At 45.9% G+C, this 21,587-nt stretch overlaps 1 protein-coding gene across 1 annotated transcript; it reads left to right on the top strand.

The window, feature by feature from the left end:
* The first annotated feature begins 2,611 nt into the window (after positions 1-2,611).
* Positions 2,612-21,227, top strand: WBP11 (WW domain binding protein 11). The gene is made up of 12 exons (XM_077831479.1): positions 2,612-2,891; positions 5,577-5,695; positions 6,319-6,350; positions 8,150-8,243; positions 8,770-8,966; positions 11,113-11,246; positions 12,071-12,270; positions 13,744-13,935; positions 14,620-14,721; positions 15,490-15,801; positions 19,075-19,257; positions 20,084-21,227. Exons 2-12 carry the CDS (start codon positions 5,632-5,634, stop codon positions 20,500-20,502), a joined length of 1,929 nt encoding a protein of 642 aa, XP_077687605.1. The 5' UTR covers positions 2,612-2,891; positions 5,577-5,631; the 3' UTR covers positions 20,503-21,227.
* Positions 21,228-21,587: the final 360 nt, after the last annotated feature.

Raw genomic sequence — 21,587 nt, 5'->3', positions numbered from 1 at the left:
CCTCCCTGTGTGTGGCTGATTTAGTGCATATGTACGTGTTCCTTCTATCTCAAAAATCAAACCACATCTACATAATTCACAGTACTTACTAAGGGAAAGATTACAATCTCTATTATAGGATGCCCTATATAAATTGCTCTGCATATATATATTATCATTTATAGATCAGTGTTCATCTCACGCTCCCCATCATTACTTGGCCCGGGCCAGGGAAGCTAATGATCCAACCAGCAGACCCAATTCGGCGATGAAATCTGGTCACATGCCACCTGAGGCACGTTGTGCATATGCTAAGAACAAGATTCCAGGGCTGTACACAGGTCCATCTTTTCATACTCCACAAATATGATATTGTTACCAAACAATTCAGAAATATTCATTAATACTTAACAGTGGTTTTCTATAATAGTAATAACTGGCTCATATCTGTGAAAAACTACTATATTGGGGACATTGTAGCAGAGTAGCTCCTTCTCTTTTCATCCCCTTCCCATTCTCTTTTTCCACTTTTTAATCTTTTCTTCTCCCTCTATCTCCCCTCCTTCTCTTTAAATCCCTCTTCCCTTTTCTCTCTTGTCCTTCCCTTTTCTAGGTCTCATTTTCTCTGTAGGCTGCAGCCCTAGAAGACAATGCAGTTGTGTACACTTCAGTTTGTCTGATCCATTCAGCAAAAGGGCATTGGGAGGATCTACAGACACACACCTAGCAATCTATCTCGGGAGACAAACCCCCATAAACCATTAGGAAATCCCCAGTAAAAACTATAAAAATGTAAAGACAAAGAAAATTTCATTCACCTTTCTATATTTCCTTGACAATGGTGGGAAAGAAGGAAAGACAAATCCACTGGGGAAGGAGAAGAGAGAAGAGGGTGCTCATCTCTGTGAAATACTCCTATCAGAGGTTGTGGCAGGCAAGCTGTCCCACAGAATACGGAGCATGGGGGCAGTGACCTCACAGAGGCCTGTGGCAGGTCACCAGTCCTGCATGATCCAGATGAGGCAGCTACCTCACAGAGGTATATGCAGATAAACCAGACAGGAGGAACCTTGTGCTTTACCTTGAAACAGGCTAAAGTCAACTGTAAATTAGCCCAGACATTTACCAAATTCTTCTTTCTAAATCCAACAAAAGTATAATTTGGGTGGTTATTTTTATTTGTAAGGGGACTGTTGGCCCCTTACTTAAACTTAATGTTTTTTTGGGCTGTGAAAAAATGTATGCCCTGACCACAGTAGTTAGGTCAACCTAACCCTGGATGGAGAGGAAGGAAGGAAAAGTCATTGGGAGAGAATGAAGAAGGGACAAAGGGCATATGACAGAGATTGGAAGTACCTGTGGGAGGACTGGGGGAAAAAAAAAAGGATGGCGATTATAGTTGTAACCACTAGGATTTTATTTTTTGGTAAAATTTTCCCCATGTTGCTATTAGTTCAGCTTCCCTATTAGCAGCAAAGATGAGAGCAGATCAGGGTACAAGTGGCTACTAGCATTTAAAGCATCCTGCCATATAACAGTACTGCCAAGTCTTGTAACATTTGGTTTCAGAGTAACAGCCGTGTTAGTCAGTATGTTTTTCTTAAAGTCCCAGCTCCTGAAAATGTGTAATTATGTAAGAATTTCAGCTTTAAAACAAAGAAGGCTTTAGTGCTCATGGCTTCGGAGGAAAGGATGAAAAAGTTATTTAAGTGCAGCATAAAGTTCAAAAACTATAAGGCAAATAAAAAGAACCCAACATTTTATATTTTAAACCAATCTCAAGATTTTTGGGGGTGTGTGGGAGAACTGACTCATGATTCTTGACTGGGTGGAGTTGGTAATATGACATGTAGCTACATTTAGCCTGCACCAGGGGCAAGAGAGGGAAAAAAGCACATGTGGGCACTGGAAGTGCTGGCCTGGAATGGGCAGGACATATTAGGCGGTAGGAGCAGAGAAGGGAGAAATCAGAAGCGCAGGAAACCAGCAGGAGGCCTATCTGGTGCCTGCAATTTAGGCCTGGTCTGCACTAAAAGGTTAGGTTGACCCAGTTGTGTCACTCAGGGCAGTGAAAATCCACAGCCCAGTGTACACAGCCCTAGCTCGATGGAAGAATTCTTCCCTGGACCTCGCGTCTCCGGAGGTGGATTAACTACGGTGGCAGGAGAACGCCTCCGATCGGCGCAGCCCGTGTCTACACCGAAGCTGGGGCTGGCTGGATTAAACCAAAGGCACTTTCCCCTGGTGCGAAGGGCCAGAGAAGCAGAGGACACAGCGAAGCCCGGGATCACGCGCTGGGAAAACAGCAGAGGCGGTGCAGGGCAAAGGCTCCCAACCAGCGCACCGAGCACAGCCTGGGGGCAGAAGCTGCGCGAGAGCCGAGGCGGCGAGCAGGGCGCGTGACAGCATGAGGGGCGGGGCAGGGGGCGAGGGGAGCTCAGAGAAGGTCACGCAGCCTGGTAACCCCGGGAGCCGGAGGCGGGGCATAAGCAGCCCCGCCCCCAGCTCGTCAGCGCCTGTCGGCCCGCGCAGCCTCGCGGCGTGCCCAGAGGTGGGACACGCCCCCTCCTCCGCTGTTACCGCCCCTTTCCACTGCAGCCTCACGTGATCCCCCTCTCGGGCGACTGGGCTAATAGTCGGCAGAGCCCGCTTCCCTCCTTCCGCCGCACCATCGAGCCTGAGGAGGTCTGTTCTAGAGCGGCCCGAGGAGGGCGACGCTCCGGCGGCCGATTTCCGGCACCTCTAAGACTCTCGCGCCTAACCGGTGGTTCCGGGGCGGAAGTGGCGCGCGAGTCCCGCCCGCGACCATTCAAGATGGCGGCGATGCTGAAGAGGCGAGGAGCTGGGGGTACAGCGTAGAAACCACCGCCCCGCAGCGAGGCAGAGGAGCTCGGCTCCCGCCCTTCAGAGGGGTGAGAGGAGCAGAGCAGAGTAGGGTGGGAGACCGACCGACCGCTCGCTGGCGGTGCTCCTGCGGGTCCCTGGGCTGCTTCTCTGCCCTCGTCTTTCTCCCCCTCCCCCTCTCGGGGGACAGGAGCAGCCCAGGGACTTGCCGGGCCGCGGGGGAGAGAGGGGGAGGGGGCGTTATCGCGGAGCTGTAGGAGGTGGGGTTCTGCCGGCCCCCAGGCGCACACAGGCCCGGCCCAGGCTGGCGGCTCTGGGGGAAGAAGCCGCAATGCCGGGGAAGTTTTCAGGCGGTGGGAGCCGGGTAGCTAGGGGTGAGGGCAGGTAGCGGCATGAAGCCGGTTGTGGTCAGCAGACCAAGGGCTTGTTCCCAGCCGCATCTGTGTCTCAGGCTCACTCTTGGCTCGGACCTCATGTTTTGTAGGCCTGGAGTCTGTACAGGGAGGGGGCTCGTACCCAGCTGTCCTGTATCGAGACAGGGTGGGGTTACGGCTACCAACAAGTTAATGGCCCGAGCGTCTGGTGTCCTCAGGGTTTTCGAAGCGGGATGGTGGGGGAGGCGATCTCAGTATTACATACCTGAGAAATGCAGAGTTTGGGACCCTTATGTGAGAGATATAAATCTGTTAATTCCCCGCCCTGTAGCGTTCCTGGCTAGAGAAAGAATGGTCTGAGAAATCAAACTCGTGCTGCCTTAACTGTCCATAAGAGATGGCTTATTTTATCAGTGAACACACCATCTAGACTGCTTTAGTTGTAAGCATGGCTGTTATGGCGCTTTATAGCCAGACAGTACAGATAAAAGCATTTTACAAATGCTGAATTAACCAGTATATTGAATGCAATCATTCGTAGCTCTTCAGTAAGGGTCCAATCTGCTCACATACTCAGGGCACCTAATGCCACATTAGTGCACTGCTCAGTACCTTAAAGGCAATCATTTGATTATAATTATCATTACATGGCAGATGATTCGAAGTTTCATTAGACACAAGCTAGCATGTCTTCATATCCAAACTTTATAGCTCCAGATAATCAAATTAGAGCACTTGCATAAAAAGAGGAAAGGTTAGTATGATGACAGATCTTCACACTTTGTACTAGAGACACAATTTATGAAGAAAAATTCTAAATCCAGATGTTCAACAATGCACATTTTTGAGACTCTTCACGTAAAGGAGAGCAGATGATAAATTGTATCCTTGTGATAGAGAAGTGATTAGTACGGGATGTATGGAAAGAGTGTACAGAGAGGTATACGTGGTAGGCTGCAGCAGGACGATAGAGCTTGTGCAGCCTTAGATTCAACTGGATGTCATGTTTCCATTTGGATAGTTGTTTAATGGAACACTCTAACTTTTGAACATCGGATCAATTCTAAAATTTCAAAGAATGTTCTAGATATCAGTGGGCAGAAGAACACTATTGATTTTGAGGAAGGGGAAAGGGGACATGCAGAGATTCTGCCATTGATTTAGCAGAGCTGCCCACAGCTTCAGGTACCTCTGTAGTTGTTTACAGATTAAATAACTCATCGATGAAGCTAACACCTTGCAACATAACAATACGCCATCTCTTCTCTGTCCATCCTCCCAATAGAATTTGATGTTGACATCCTGAGTGATTTATCTCCCAGACAAGAAGAAGAGCAGTAATAAAGGGGGGAGAGTAGGGGGACACAGAGCCGTGGCATGTAGGCCAGTGGAGAAGAACTGTGCAAAGAAGGGGGAACCCTGTTATGAGGGAAGGGGGAATGTGGGACACAGAACTCCTGGAATGGGGGTGAAATGGGAGATCTCACTGAACCCCTGGTGAGGGGGAGAATGGAGAACCCTGCAGTGGGAGGATTGGACGGCACTTGGAGATCCTGTCATGAGGTTGGGAGTGTTTCAGGGAGTCCCTGAAATAGAAAGGGATGAGATGATGGCATACAAGGAGTTGGTGCAAGGGGAGAGGGAGGAATGCAAGGAGCCCATGGTGTTTGCAATGAGCTCTGCCCTACAAGTCTGCTCAGGCCTACTGCCTGAGCCCAGCTGACCAAGCCCTAGAGGATTGAGTAATTTTCCAACCCAACCCTGACATTCGTCCCCAAACCTGAATCAGCCCTGCTGTTCTCCTCCTGCGCATGCTGTTGGAGCTGCAGCAGCTGTGGGCCATCCTGCTGCAGTGTGTGAGCTGCAGAGTGACAGGCACTTGGACTGTTCAGCATGCTCACTTTGCAGTTCACACAGTGCAGCGAGATGGTGGTGGCCACCAGGAGCAGAGCATGCAGCCGCTGCTGTGCTGACCCCATTGCAGAGCAGACATGAGCCCAGGAGGGTCTGGCTGTTTTCACACCCGACCTGGGCCTGACACTTGTAGTTGTGTTGGGCTTAGGTTGAGTTGCAGGGCTCTACTCTGATTACAGAAGCAACAAAGTGTGCAAAACCCTAGTAAATACATTATACTTTTCATTTGCTTATTGAAATGAATGATATGCAGTAGTCATTTGCTGACAAAATGGTGTGTTTGTGCAGCTTTGTATGTTTGCCTGAGTTTGCAGTGGCATTCTGTATATTCTTGAGAGCTGGGATTTAGGGAGGCGATAGACATTTGAGTTTCTCGGAAAACAAGCACTAATGCGGGGGGAAGAGAGGGAATTGTAGTATGCAGACTACTACATATGGCGTGTGATGTGGCTTTTTCTTTTTCAGGTGTCTTTTTTTTTTCCCCCTGGTTTAAAGAAGCAATAAAAAAAAATTGGTCAAAATGGGGCGGAGATCAACATCCTCCACCAAGAGTGGGAAGTTCATGAACCCTACAGACCAGGCCCGTAAGTATCCACTAAATTTCTTGTTGTAAGCATGGTTAATTCATCTGAGATAAAGATGGGAATGAAAGCTGGTTGGGAGTCAGGTCAGATTCCACAAGCATTGTGTAGTTAGAGGAGAAAACGACTACACATATCTATTCCTCCTGTATTAATGTAATTACTAAGATTCTGATGGTCAGATAAGCATCTCGAAACAAGCAAAAAGATCAACTCTCACTATCAAGTACTTCAGCTGGTTATTATTAGCAATGTTTTAAGTTTGTCAAAAATGTAGATTTTTTTAAAAAAAATGTTGTTTCTATTCTGTACATAAAATATTTCAGTTTCTAAGGTGTTAATCATTTAGTGAGCATTAAATTCATACGGTCTTGTTTCAAAAAGACTGCTTAGTCCCGAACTTGTTACATCGATTAGGTGGGTGTGTATAGAAATATCTCTGCTTTTGGAGGAGTGGGGTTGCCAGTATGGCCATCTGTTGTCGTCTTTCTTCTGTAATGGGTATGAAATATGATTGTTTCTAATCGAATATCCAAGACTGTAAAAGTGGGGGTGGATAAAATTTGGCTTTTTGATCACAAGCTGTTAAGAAACAGGACTCCAGTAGTCATTTCTCTCCTCTGCAGGAAAGGAGGCCCGGAAGAGGGAGCTGAAGAAGGTAAGACGCTATTACCATCCTTAAGAACACCTGGCTAACACCATTCTAATATGCATCACATTCCCAACTGTTATGGGCTTGAGACAATAGGTAGAATCCAGACTTTATGGTTGGCTCCTCAGGAGTCACTTTCTTTCTGTGGAAAATGTTGTCTGACCAATTAATTTAAAGGAATGTTGCAGCCGGGATCAAGTGGAGTGCCCCAAGGGTTGGTCCTGGGGCCGGTTTTGTTTAATAAGTTCATTAGTGATCTGGAAGATGGTGTGGATTGTACCCTCAGCAAGTTTACAGATGGCACTAAACTGGGAGGAGTGGTAGATATGTTGGAGAGTAGGGGTAGGATAGAGAGGGACCCAGACAAATTAGAGGATTGGGCCAAAAGAAATCTGATGAGGTTCAATAAGGAAAAGTGCAGGGTCCTGCACTTAGGACGGAAGAATCCCATGCACTGTTAAAAGACTAGGGACTGAGTGGCTAGGCAGCAGTTCTGCAGAAAAGGACCTAGGGGTTACAGTGGACGAGAAGCTGGATATAAGTAAACAGTGTGCCCTTGATGCCAAGAAGGCTAACGGCATTTTGGGGCTGTATAAGTAGGAGCATTGCCAGCAGATCGAGGGACGTGATCATTCCCCTCTATTCGGCATTAGTGAGGCCTCATCTGGAGTACTGTATCCAGTTTTGGGCCCCACACTACAAGAAGGATGGGGAAAAATTTGAGAGAGTCCTGTGGAGGGCAACAAAAATTTTTAGGGGGCTGGACTTATGAGGAAAGGCTGAGGGAACTGGGATTATTTAGTCTGCAGAAGAGACGAATGAGGGGGGATTTGATAGCTGCTTTCAGCTACGTGAAAGTGGGTTCCAAAGAGGATGGAGCTAGACTGTTCTTGGTGGTACCAGATGACAAAACAAGGAGTAATGGTCTCAAGTTGCAGTGAGGGAAGTTTAAGTTGGATATTAGGAAAAACTTTTTCACTAGGAGGGTGGTGAAACACAGGAATGCGTTACCTAGGGAGGTGGTGGAATCTCCTTCCTTAGAAGTTTTTGAGGTCAGGCTTGACAAAGCCCTGGCTGGGATGATTTAATTGGGGATTGGTCCTGCTTTGAGCAGGGGGTTGGACTAGATGACCTCCTGAGGTCCCTTCCAGCCCTGATATTCTGTGATTCAATGGTTCTCATCCAAGGGTATGCGTACCCTTGGGGGTACACAGAGGTCTTCCGGGGGTACATCAACTCATTTAGATATTTGCTTAGTTTTACAACAGGCTACATAAAAAGCACTAGCAAAGTCAGTACAAACTAAAATTTCATAACAGACAATGACTTGTTTATATTGCAGTGAAGTGTAAGTACAATATTTAGATTCCAGTTGATTTATTTTATAATTATATGGTAAAAATGGGAAAGTCAGCAATTTTTCAGTAATAATGTGCTGTGACACTTGTATTTTTATGTCTGATTTTCTAAGCAAGTAGTTTTTAAGTGAGGGAACTTGGGGGTATGTAAGACACATCAGATTCCTGAAAGGGGTACAGTAGTCTGGAAAGATTCAGAGCCACTGCTTAACTCACTTTTAAAATGGACCTTATAGGGTGGTGTGGAGTGATTAACGTTTGTAAAGCACTTCGAAAAGAACAGATGAATTTATTTCTCTTTCCTGGGGGAGTTCTTTGAACACATTTGGAAGTCCCAGAAACCTGAACTACAAAGAGAAATGTGTGATACCATAGATTATATCTGTTCCCCTGTTTATCCTAGAACAACAGCACTATTCCTAATTCTTTATTCTCTGACCTTCTCAGAACAAGAAGCAGCGGATGATGGTACGAGCAGCTGTACTTAAGATGAAAGATCCCAAACAGATCATTCGGGACATGGAAAAATTGGATGAGATGGGTGAGTGGGTACCATCTGGAGGGACTTGCATTTAGAGTGAGAGGAGAGATGGAAGGATCTGATAAGATGGGAGGTGAGAATTGAGAGATGGGACAAGATGGGTTTAGGGGTTAATGGAGGGACTACGTGGGTTGTAACTGCAGAAACTTTACCAAATACTGGCTTTTGCTTGTTAGAAGGATTGGAGAAGGAAAGTGGGTAAATGGTTCTTGGAACGGGAATAGATGATGAACTTTTTCAAGGTAATTGGATATTGGAGAATTTTGGATGGCTAGACGTTCCTTTGGAAGACAGAAAGATAGACATATTGTCTCTAATTGCTGTGAAAAAGGAGACAACCCCTTTAAGGCTCTGGAGACCTGATGGAAAGCTGATTCAGATAGTCACTGTCATTGTCACCAGAGGTTGCTATATTGAACATGTGTGCAGTATATGCAGTTGGGTAATCATGGCTTCTGTTGCAAGTCTCCCCTATAATTTCCTTTTTGGAATTGTTTGTTGCCTTGGTCCTACTCTCCTGGATCAGAGTTTAACCCAGTACAGCAGCCACAACTTAATGAGAAGGTGCTGAAGGACAAGCGTAAGAAGCTGCGTGAGACCTTTGAGCGAATTCTGCGGCTCTATGAGAAGGAGAATCCTGACATCTACAAAGAACTGCGCAAGCTGGAAGTGGAGTATGAGCAGAAGAGATCGCAGCTCAGCCAATACTTCGATGCTGTCAAGGTAACATTGTTGCATACTTGGTCCTCAGTCCCTGCCACGTTGAGTATTTTCAGCAAGCTGCATACCGTGCACCTTGGCTGCCTCCTCAGGCATAGTACTTTAGCAGGGACATGATGAACCATCAATATGTCCTCAGCATCCCTGTGATGTGCTATATTTACAGGGAAGGATGGTTTTGGAATGGTTTTACAATGGAAGCCCTAACTATCTTGCATACCCTGGCTTGTGAGATATGTCTTTTGGAACATGAGTGAAGCTAATTTTGTTTAAAAACCCTCTTAAGTTTGTATGCATGTAATTCGTGTCTCTCAGCATTTATTTATAAGTGTTTCTGCTGTAGTATCTGAGTCCCCAAGCTCTGTCCCAGTCAACTATAAATCCTTCCTATAATGAGTGCTTCCCAGATACTCTGGAAGGACATGATGTTCTTGCCTACAGTATATCTTTGTTTGGGAACTAACGGCATGTCTACACTAGAAACTTAAGTTGACCTATATTAGGTTGACTTACAGCCACCACAGTAATTACAGTGGTGTTTCATACCCACACTACCCTCCTTCAGTCAGTGGGGTGCGTCCTCGCCAGGACCGCTTCCACCAACCTAATGCAGTATGGGGAGCAGAGAGTCGGGCTCTGAGCTCCATTTGCAGCTCCCCACTGGGTGCCTGGCTGCCCCACAGGCTCCCCACCAGCTCCACCCCCCCTTCCCCCCCAAAAACGGTTCTCTGTTCCCTGCTGGGAGCCTCGCTATCCCTGGCTCTCAGCTATCAGCTCCCTGCTGGAAGCAGGGCAGCTGCCTGGACTCTGACCATGGAGTCAGGACTCCTGGAGCAGCCCAGCTGGGAGCCTGGGTAGCAGCTCAGCTGGGAGTGGGGAGCCTGGACCCAGGGGGTAGCCTGACTGGAAGAAGGGAGGACAATCTTGTCAATTTCATGGCTCCAGCACAGAGCCAGACATTGACAAGAAAGACAGCCAACAGCTGATGTAAGTAAGACAGTGTCTACAACAGAGGAGGGCAAACAATGGCCTGCGGGCCACATCCGGCCCTCAGGACCGTCCTGCTCGGCTCCTGAGCTCCCAGTCGGGGAGGCTAGCCCCCGGTCCCTCTCCTGCTGTCCCCCCTCCCCTGCAGCCTCAGTTCGCCACGCTGCCAGCACTCTGGCCTGCTGCTCCTGCTGGTAAGGGCAGTGGCATGGCTGGCTCCAGCGGGTCTGCAAGCTCCTGCTGCTCTGAGGAGCATAAGGGGGTGGGGAGCATTGGGGTTGCATAAGGGGCAGAGGGTCCCGGGGGGCAGTCGGGACAGGGAGCGGTTGGATGGGGAGGAGGTTCGGGGTGGGGAGGGGAGTGGGGGCGGTCAGGGGACGGGGAACGGGGCAGTTGGATAGGTGTTGGAGTCCCGGGGGACCTGTCAGGGGACAGGGAGCGGGGGGGGGTCCTGGAGGGGGTGGTTAGGCGTGGGGGTCCCAGGGAGGGCTGGTCAGGGGACAAGGAGCGGGGTGGGGGGGTAGGATGGGTCGGGGAATTGGGAGGGGGCGGGGGCCAGGCTGTTTGGGGAGGCACAGCCTTCCCTATCTGGCCCTTCACACAGTTTTGCAACCGCGATGTGGCCCACAGGCCAAAAAGTTTGCCCACCCCGGTCTACAAGGGGTGTTGTACTAACTGCTTCTGTTAAAGGCTTATGCTTTTCCTGGAGGTGGGGTTATGTCTATGTAGGAGGGCACTTAACATTGGAGTGAGGAAGGTGGCAGTGTGTACACTGACATAGGTCGACATAAACTGCCTTATGTCGACCTAACTGTGGTGTAGACCAGGGCTAAGTATCTTAAGAGGAATATAAGCTTGATCAGGTTTTGATTATTTGAATGGGGAAATGTTTTCCGCTAGCTGAGCTCTGTGTGTTACCTTTGACCAAAGAGGCCTTAATATCTTATGCTCGTGATCTGTTTCTCCAAATGTTCGTTCAGGGGTCTAACACAAAGAGTGACATACAAACCAGTTGAACAGGCACCCTTGTAAATAACCATTTTTATGAGGGAAGGAACTGACTCCTTACCCTCTATAGTCTATAAAGTGAGGAGTGTGCACGTGATCCTCTTCCCTCTGCCTCCTAAGAGATTAACCTGTTTGTTGTTTGTATTTCTTGCAGAATGCACAACACGTTGAGGTGGAGAGTATACCCCTGCCAGACATGCCTCATGCCCCCTCCAACATCCTTATACAGGATATCCCCCTACCTGGGGCTCAACCACCTTCTATCCTCAAGAAAACATCAGCCTATGGGTAAGAGGGAAGTGTCATGGAGGGGTAATAAATGCTGAACACCCATGCGTTGCAGGTGGGTATAGAGGGTTGTTGATAGAAGTGATGTTTGGGAGAGGGGAATTGGAAGTTCTGAGGGAGTGATGAATCCTTCGTTCTGTATGTATTTCCCCTCTGTTTTTGCTGTTAAAACCCTTCTTTATGCCTTGGTCATCTCTCATATTGACTCTGATAAGTGTGTCTGGTCTTCCTGCATATCTACTTTTGCACATTAGTCCACCTTAAGCTCCATTGCTAGAGTTCTCTTTTCCCACTGTTCTCACTGCAATACCCCTTTTGGTCGTAAATACTTTCATAGGGTTCTTGTCTGCTGCTGTGTTAAATTCAAGTTTCTATTTCACCTCTTAATCTGGCCTGTGTCTCTCATGTCCTCCTGCTCTCCCTTTCCTCTTACTGATTACTTAGCATCCTTTTATTTGTCAGCTTCATGGTGTCTTCATTTTGCCCCCTATGTCTGCATCAGTTCCCACTTGTCCTTACTCTTCTCCTTCTGTCTTCCTTTAAGCCTATTTCTTCCATAAAGCTTTCTTAACTCTAATATCCATCAGCAGTGTCTCCAAACCCTCCCACCTTTAATTGGTGACCTCTTTTTTTGAGTCAGTTCATAAATTCGTTGGGCAAGGACCATGCCTTACTCTGTTTTTGTAAATTTCTAATGTATTTTCATAGCACTTAGGACAGGAACAGCTGGATCATTGTCTAAATGGTTGTTGTGAAGGTGATTGTGAGGAACTGGGACAGATTTTTGTGTTTATCTCCTTTACACTTTTTTTTTTAATATCCAGCCCTCCAGTCCGGCCCATTTCTGTACTTCCACCTCCTGGACTTGGCGTTCCACGGTTACCCCCAGGTCGGAAGCCCCCTGGACCTCCTCCAGGGCCTCCCCCACCCCAAGTCCTACAGATGTATGGCCGTAAAGTGGGCTTCACTTTAGAGATGGCCCCTTGGAGGCGAGAGGAAGAGATTTCTTACAGTCCTGACATAGGTAAAAAGCTGCTCCTCCTTTGTCCCAGTCCTCATGTTATCCCTGTACTGGAGATTTACCTTGATTTCTGTCTGCTCTTCCACTGATAGTGCTACGGTGAATGTGGTGTGCACTGGCATTGCCATTGTGACTTAACTGGGAGGAATGTGCAGGCTTGTATTATCTGAGACTGGTTTCTGTAGGTTCACAGAGAATGTTCTTACTGTATGAAAGATTGAAATAACTACAAAGCTTGGCCAAATGATAACTAAGGTAAGATAAATTTGCAAGTGTTTGAAGGGTGTTGAATCCTCTGAGGTGAAGAACCTGTCTAGATGGTTATAGTTAAGTGGAATGGAATGAAATTGAATAAAGGGGGGAAATGAGACTGGATATCAATAAGCCTTTGCTACTAATAGTTAAATCTCATACACTAGAGAATAATTTCCTAAGGGAAATGATAGAAAACGCCATCATGTGATTGGACAAAACCATCTGAAAAACTGTCCTACTGGGGGAGAGAGAATTTTCCAGTTTAGACTTTTGAGAGAAAAAGTCTCATGTCTCAGATGCATGCCCTTTGAGTTTTGGAGATAGCATCCTTCATTTAAATGATTATGCTCCTAAACCTCTTGGGAGGTGCTGGTATGCTGCATAATTTAATGTCAGTTAATTTAACATCAGTTACATTTCCTTATCAAATGTCAAAGCTTCAAGTTATAACTTTCAAATACTGGGTTTTACACTAGTGCATTGTTGAATGGGAGAGAAATCTGCCCCCAGGATTGATGGCTGCAATATTGTGGGATCTCGCATTTTAAAATCTCCCCAGCTAACATCATTCAGAAAAGTTGTGCATGTTCTTTCATTCCCACCCAAAGTGTTTCTCATTAGCACCTGTAGGATTAGTAGCACCAGAAGTTAAACTAATTAGACCGTCCAATTTCATTTAATTCCTACTGGACTTCCATATATTGCATAGTGAAACTAAGTTTATCAGCTTATGCACATAATGGAGTGCTATGTAGACATAACATTAGGACTTGGGGGACTAGAAAAGGCACAAAGTAGAGTGACCAGAGAAATTCAGAAAGGTAGAAATGGATAAATAGAAATGAACTGGTGAATTTTAGAGTGCAGATATTGTTCAGTAGCCAAAAAAAAAAAGCAATGGAGATAGCTGATTGGACTAGTAACAAAACAACCTCAGATAAGATCTCCATCCTAGAGTTTATTTTACCCTCCTTTTGTTCCCCTCTCCCCATTCCTAAATAGCGAAATGAAATTACTGTGTTCTATCAGAAATAGAACTAGTTAACTCTCCACTTGGAAGGGGATCTGAAAGGATAAATGCTAGACAATGTATTTCCGTTCCTCACTGGAATGGAGTTTGGAATGGGTTCTGTAACTTTAGAAATAAACCTAAGATGACATATATTCTCATTCTTCCATGCTGGTGTGCTTTGCTTCCTGATATTCTGCTCTTCTTCTCAGGTCAGCGAGGGCACGATGATGATGCCTCCAGTACCAGTGAAGATGAAGGGTATCCTGAGGACATGGATCAAGACAGGCATGATGACAGTAGTGATGACAGTGATAGTGACAGATCAGATGCAGACAGCGAAGGCGATGAATTCCTGCATCGTGACAATGAAAATGAAAGGGAGGGTGAAGACAAGAAATCAGGTTTGTGTGGTGGGAACTCCACTTCATTATTGTCTGAAAAGTGACAGAAAATAGGACTACATCATAGTCTGAAAAGTGACGCTCTTATTTCTATTTGTTCTATAGTCATGAGGCTGAAAGGAGAGCAAACTGAATTCTGTTCTGGCTCAACTAACTAAATTATTACCTAAGTTCCTATTACAGAATTTTTATTACTGCTGATAAATGAGTCAGAAAGCACCCAGCTGGAATTTGAGATTCCAGGCTGAGGTTGCAACATTAGTATTCAAATTTATCTGCTTTGTTAGAATATATACACACTTGACCTGGAGCATTCAGTCAGAAACAAGGAACTCCACAATGCAATTTTTAGTTCCATGTCAGAGTAGAACCACACTTTAATGACTTGAGACTTTTCAAAAGAACTGTACAAGATACATAACTGAATTTCAGGCTTATCAAAGACAGTCTACTTCACTCACTGTAGAAGAGCATCAACCATCCATTCAACTATCTGAGTGGAAGTCAGGAACACTGTTTATTTGAAACTGATGGTAATTTTAGGTTAGCAGAATGTAATAAGGCAAATAACACCGATGTTACCATTTTGAAAAGAGTCACAAGATATTTAATTTGCTATCCACATCAAATAACTTTTCTTGTATATATTTGATCTCTCCCTTTTCCCTGTGCTTATCTCTGCAGGGCTTAGTGTGCGGTTTGCCGACATGCCTGGGAAGTCACGGAAAAAGAAAAAGAACATGAAGGAACTGACTCCACTTCAGGCTATGATGTTGCGAATGGCAGGTGAGAACATAAATTCCCTAGCTAGTAAACAAAATATTTAGCTTTTTTAAAAAAAAATGTTTTTGCTTGCTTCATTTCTCAACCTTAATGAAGATAACTTAGACTAATGAAACATTAATATTTGTTTTTAAGGGGAGTAAGGAGGTGAGGAGAACTTAAAACTGAGTTGCTGTTTAAGTAATATATCTCTTGAGGCAACTTTACTGTGTTCTCAATATTCTAAAGCCTTTCAGGATTAAGATGCCCATAAAAGATGCTGCTTCAGATGTATAAAGGTAACCTCATAACTTCATCTACAATAAGATGTCTTTCTCCAGACTTGAGCTCGTTTTTCCTTCCTCATTAAGAACTGCACTTGTGTCAGCTGTTTCACTTGTCTGCTCATATAAAATCACCTTTTTTTAAAAAATGTGAAAGTTTTTTTTACTTTTGTATAATTCAAAGGGCTAAACCAATTTTCCATGGGTTTCCCCCTAAAAATCCCCAAACTGTAGCTGTGTGAAGTTATGCAAGAGAAATTTCAGCTCAAAAGGAATTGTTAACCCCTGAAAATATGGGGTTGTTATGGCACAGCCTTCTGTGCTCCATGGTAGTGCTGCCAGCGAGAGCTGTACTGTGTTCCTGTTACCTATTTTATATAGTAGCTAAATGAGGCCAGTTTCTTCCCTCCTCCCCATCACCTTTTTGTGGGTGAGGAGATGATCCTCCATCTCAAGTTTTTCTATGGTACGTATTTATAAATGTATCTTGTCTTTTCTGTATCTTCAGGTCAGGAAATCCCCGAGGAGGGGCGAGAAGTGGAGGAATATTCGGAAGAGGAGGAAGAAGAGGATGAAGATGATTCTGAATCTGAAGAGACACCACAGCAGCAACGCAAGGAGGAGTCTCGTCCAGAGACGGGGTCATCATCTACTACACCCTCTCAGCCACAGCAACAGCAGCAACCACCACCACAGCCTGTTCCTCCAACTCAGCTACAGGCACCGCCCATGACTGGGCCTCCCCCTCTGGGACCACCTCCTGCCCCTCCCCTGAGGCCTCCAGGACCACCTACTGGTCTTCCTCCTGGTCCTCCACCAGGTGAACACTTAGCGTATTTTTGTTTAAATTAACTTGCAGCTGCTGAAAGGCGTTAGGTTCCAATCCCAATCCTGCAGACCAAGAGTTGGCTTGTTATTCTCTGACCAGCTATAGTGGCAGTGCAGGCTTCCCTTAAACTGTCCTTTGAATGTGTTTCAACCCTTACCTGGAGAGGGAAACATACTTAAGTGAAGGAAATTTGATACCATTCTTATTCAGTAGTAGTGAGCCAGATGGCCAATTAGTGCCTGTTCCGATGTTGGTTTTGCAATGTAAGCACCTATTTTACCTGCAACTGGAGGGAGACAGCGACTTATTTCACATAGATCAGTGAGGAATGATTTGGTGACTACCTATCATGAGAGGAAAGTGATCAGGAACAGTCAGCATGGATTCACCAAGGGAAGGTCATGCCTGACTAATCTAATCGCCTTCTATGATGAGGTAACTGGCTCTGTGGATGAAGGGAAAGCAGTGGATGTATTGTTTCTTGACTTTAGCAAAGCTTTTGACACGGTCTCCCACAGTATTCTTGTCAGCAAGTTAAAGAAGTATGGGCTGGATGAATGCACTATAAGGTGGGTAGAAAGTTGGCTAGATTGTCGGGCTCAATGGATAGTGATCAATGGCTCCATGTCTAGTTGGCAGCCGGTGTCAAGTGGAGTGCCCCCGAGGTCGGTCCTGGGGCCGGTTTTGTTCAATATCTTCATAAATGATCTGGAGGATGGTGTGGATTGCACTCTCAGCAAATTTGCGGATGATACTAAACTAGGAGGAGTGGTAGATACGCTGGAGGGCAGGGATAGGATACAGAGGGACCTAGACAAATTGGAGGATTTGGCCAAAAAAAATCTGATGAGGTTCAATAAGGATAAGTGCAGGGTCCTGCACTTAGGACGGAAGAACCCAATGCACCGCTACAGACTAGGGACCGAATGGGTAGGCAGCAGTTATGCAGAAAAGGACCTAGGGGTCACAGTGGACGAGAAGCTGGATATGAGTCAGCAGTGTGCCCTTGTTGCCAAGAAGGCCAATGGCATTTTGGGATGTATAAATAGGGGCATAGCGAGCAGATCGAGGGACGTGATCGTCCCCCTCTATTTGACATTGGTGAGGCCTCATCTGGAGTACTGTGTCCAGTTTTGGGCCCCACACTACAAGAAGGATGTGGATAAATTGGAGAGAGTCCAGCGAAGGGCAGCAAAAATGATTAGGGGTCTGGAACACATGAGTTATGAGGAGAGGCTGAGGGAACTGGGATTGTTTAGTCTGCAGAAGAGAAGAATGAGGGGGGATTTGATAGCTGCTTTCAACTACCTGAGAGGTGGTTCCAGAGAGGATGGTTCTAGACTATTCTCAGTGGTAGAAGAGGACAGGACAAGGGGTAATGGTCTCAAGTTGCAGTGGGGGAGGTTTAGGTTGGATATTAGGAAAAACTTTTTCACTAGGAGGGTGGTGAAACACAGGAATGTGTTACCTAGGGAGGTGGTAGAATCTCCTTCCTTAGAAGTTTTTGAGGTCAGGCTTGACAAAGCCCTGGCTGGGATGATTTAATTGGGGATTGGTCCTGCTTTGAGCAGGGGGTTGGACTAGATGACCTCCTGAGGTCCCTTCCAACCCTGATATTCTATGATTCTATCTGAACTGGATTGCAGAAATTAGCCTAAAAATTAAAATCTCTGTAACCTGTTCTCTAGCCATCTAATTTCGTTAAATAGAATATTGGCTTTGATAGAGTTAGTATATCTAGAACAGTATATAACATGAGCCCAGTGCTATTCCTGTGCACACATACAATGAATAACAAACATGATGTTAATAAGTAAATATAAGGCATGTCCTTCAGTTCTGCTCTTCTCACCCTCCCTAAAACAAAAAAAACCCAAACCCACAACAGCCCTCCACTTTTACTGTTTCCATGAAATCAACAAAGTCTGACTCTACCAGGACAGTGGGGGAAGCAGATTCCAGAGTGAAAGGTCTTACGTTGAAGTCGTTATCTTCAGTTTTTTAAATTTAGGCATTGTTGACTCATTCGCTGTTCTCTCAAATGTCACTGCAGCACATGGTGGGGAGAGAGTCTCGCAGACAGCTACTGGGTAGGGCTGCAGATTCCTCATGAAAAGGAAGTGGGGTACTAGAATAGTCTTGGGAGTGTGGTGTGATATGGATCACTTGAATGTTTCTGTAAACAATATCTGTACAGGAGAAATAGGATTTCCCCTTTTGCCAATCTGTGATGTTGCCACAATAGAGGAAAGGACACTTTTTATGCAACTGTGGAATTTGATACTGCAGTATATTAACTCATTAAATTTCCAAAAAGTGATTTATTTTATATGAGCAATGATCTCTTCAGTGACAGTCCTTAAGATCCGTGAGGCTGCCAGGTTTAGTTCTTATGCTTCAAGACAAAAGCTGACCACTTGGGATCAGGAAGTAAATACCCTCCATCCTAATATATTGTGCAGTCAGTTACATCAAGAAGAAAGCATAAAATCCCCACAAGTAACTGGCTTTCACAATTGCCAAAGAGGCACTACCAGACTGGATAAAACATTGGTAAAATCTGGTAATGTCATTTTGACAGGATTATAGGCGTTAACGTAATCTTGACACATTTTTCAAACGGGAAATCTCTGATGACTCTAGTTCAGGGACCAGTTTGTCAAAGTGATTCTTCAAATACCTGCACATTGGAAAGATCACTTCAGCATGTTGTGTTCTTGGGAATACAGCTCAGCACTGGAGCCTCTCCAGGGACGACTGTGGTGAGAAGAGAGAGAAATGACTTGGCTTGAACAGCCAAGACACCACGTTGTCTGTGCCTACACTACGAGTTAGGGGTGTGACTCTCCTGCTCATGAATATGTATTAGTGCTAGTGCTCATTGAGCTCGTGGAAAATAGCAGTGTAGCTGTGATAACGTAGGTAGTGGCAGTGGAGGCAGGAAGGAGCTGTGCTGAGTACAAACCTGCCTGAAACTGGTAGATATGTGCTCAGCCATTCCTCTGCTACTTATGCTACCATGGCTACACTACTGTTTATGCTTTCACTAGCGCAATGAGAGCAAGCGTCAATATCTGTACGCATAGTATAGGCATAGCCTTTGTATAAGGGGTTAAGAAACCATAAGACGAGAAGATCAGTTATGTAGAGGGTTGGCTGATATTGGAGACCGCTCCCCTTAATCAGGTGCTGTTTGATATTACATGATGCAATGTTTTTCCGCCCATGAGTTAAGTTGCCTTTGTTTTGTGTGTATATTTTCAGGGGCTCCTCCATTCCTGAGACCTCCAGGATTGCCAGGTCTGCGTGGGCCTTTACCACGACTCTTGCCACCTGGACCTCCTCCTGGTCGGCCCCCCGGTCCTCCACCAGGCCCACCTCCAGGTCTGCCACCCGGCCCACCCCCACGTGGACCCCCACCTCGTTTGCCACCTCCAGCACCACCAGGTAAATTTTTCTGCTTCCTTATTATATGTATTTCATTTTAAACTTTCCCACTGGTGCTTGAGTTAGTGCATGTGGTATGGGGAAACATTCTTCCCCAGTACCCTGGCCTCAGACAAGCCCATGCTACTTATGTGCCTACATTCAGGCTACATTACTACAAGCACGGCACTGGGTGGCGTAACCTGTTCCCCTCCATTGCAGGTCCCTTGGAGTTGTTACTTTCCGTTTAACGACAATGACTAAATCCCTGCTGTTCTTGTACCTGGAGGTCTGAATTCCCGTTATGTCAGAATTTGTTTTCATTGTACTATATCACAGATCTGTTCCAGATTGCCTCTTGTGTTGACCTCCCTGTTAGAATTCACATTATTATTTGTATTTTCTTGGGGCCTAGGAGCCCCAGTCATAGACCAGGACCGCATTATGCTAGGCTATGTACAAACACAGAACAAAAGGACAGTCCCTGCAGCTGTCCACTCCTGAAGCAGGGACTATTTACGCCCCACTGGTCACATGCTGCTGATAGTTCTGAAATTCTTATACACATGATGGGAGGTTGTCCATTGTGCTCTAGCACTGGATATATATAGCAATTCAAGGGAGGGGAATACACAGGGGCCTTAACCTCCATACAAAGCCACAGTGCCTGTCTAGAATTTCCTAAACATTCTTCCTGATGGAGAACAATCTGATGCTGAGGGGCTTGAAAACAATTTGTAAGATTACCTTCTAACTCGGGGGACCTGCCTCCAACTTACGAGCTTTCTCTGGATTGTTTCCAAGTGCTGTTTCCGCTTGCTCAAACTTTCTGTCCCTCCGTCCACAGGTATCCCTCCTCCTCGTCCAGGCATGTTGCGTCCACCTCTGGTGCCTCCACCAGGGCTTTTCCCGCCGGCTCCCATTCCAAACCCAGGGGTGCTGAGTGCCCCACCCAGTCTGATCCAGCGCCCCAAGGCGGATGACACCAGCGGAGCTACCATTGAGAAGAAAGCCACAGCCACAATCAGTGCCAAGCCGCAAATTACCAACCCCAAAGCAGAGATCACCCGCTTTGTGCCCACTGCCCTGCGAGTGCGACGTGAGAATAAGGGGGCTTCTGCTGTCTCCCAGAGAAAACACGATGATGAGCCTGCTCTCCAATTAACCAAAGCAACCCCTAAGGTTGGCTCCTCTGCCCCTGTCTCTGTGCAGACTAAGGATGATGTGTATGAAGCCTTCATGAAGGAAATGGAGGGGCTACTGTGACGTATCCTCATCCCGGTCAACCCTCCTACCTGCTGAGCTCAAATCAGACTACTGTATGGTGGGGAGGTGTATTTCCTGTAATAGACCCAGTTACTGAAGGAGACCACCCTCCTGCCCCATCTTCAGTGTGTGTGTGGGGAGGGGGGTTGCGTGATAAAATATTCCACCTACCCGCAGGTTAACTTACCAACAGGCTCAGAATAGAGACCATTGCAGTCAGGTTCTGGTGGGGGCCTTCCTTTCAGAGCCAGAATTGCCACTTCTGTCCTCTTTGTGGGAGGAGGCTAAAATCCAGAAATGACACTATGATGGAATCTTTCTTGGGCCGGTCTTCTGTTTTGCGGGACACTGGTACTGAAAGACGAGTGTGTCTGGCACTCCCACTGGAACCTTTTCACCTTCTGAATGCTTTGGGTAGGGTGCTAGAATAAACTCCTGAGGTACTGGAAATAAGTTGACAACATTTCATACACACACCTGGTCATTAAGTTTTTATGTTCCATTTTGGTTGTCTTTTGTAAATATTTTGTAATACTGTGTTTTTAGTTGCAGTGAGATTGATTGATCACTTCCTGCAAGGGGGTTATCAAAAAGGTATTTTGCTGCATATACTTTATGGGAGTTTTGCACCCTGTCCCCTCCAGAGTCAACTTATTGGCTTCCTGCTGACAGGGAAGACTTCAGTGTGTCTCATGAAAACAATAAATGTTTGATGTACTAAAACACTTGTCGTCTTGTGATCTAGTATCTGTATTAATGCAGTTAGGGGAAAGGCTGTGCATAGCTCCTGGGGAGGGATTATTGCACTGAACTTCATGGAAGAAGCACCTGGCTAGATTTTTAATTAAGTACTATCTTTTAAAAAAATGCTTTATGAAGTTGTGAGCAAACATACTGAAACTGTATCTGTCAGCACCTGTACTTCGCTGTATCATTTATAACCCTCACTTGTAATTTATAATCAACCTTTGCGGGTGGAACATGTTATTTTGAGACCTAAAATGTGGAGCTCGGAACAGTTAACAAGCTTCTCTGTTTATGCTGGCAAAGCTTCAACTTGCATCAAGCCTAAAATACTTGATTAC

Source organism: Eretmochelys imbricata, chromosome 1 (genome assembly GCF_965152235.1).
Source record: "Eretmochelys imbricata isolate rEreImb1 chromosome 1, rEreImb1.hap1, whole genome shotgun sequence".
NCBI classification, from domain to species: Eukaryota; Metazoa; Chordata; order Testudines; family Cheloniidae; genus Eretmochelys; species Eretmochelys imbricata.
Note: the sequence above shows the minus strand (reverse complement) of the source record. Positions and strands in the feature narration are given on the sequence as shown.

Excerpts from the sequence above, each read along its gene's own strand:
- WBP11 (XM_077831479.1), top strand. The coding sequence starts at position 5,632 with ATGGGGCGGAGATCAACATCCTCCACCAAGAGTGGGAAGTTCATGAAC. Across the intron at positions 5,696-6,318 it reads GAACCCTACAGACCAGGCCC|GAAAGGAGGCCCGGAAGAGG; the intron begins GTAAGTATCCAC and ends TCTCCTCTGCAG. Across the intron at positions 12,271-13,743 it reads TTCTTACAGTCCTGACATAG|GTCAGCGAGGGCACGATGAT; the intron begins GTAAAAAGCTGC and ends TCTTCTTCTCAG.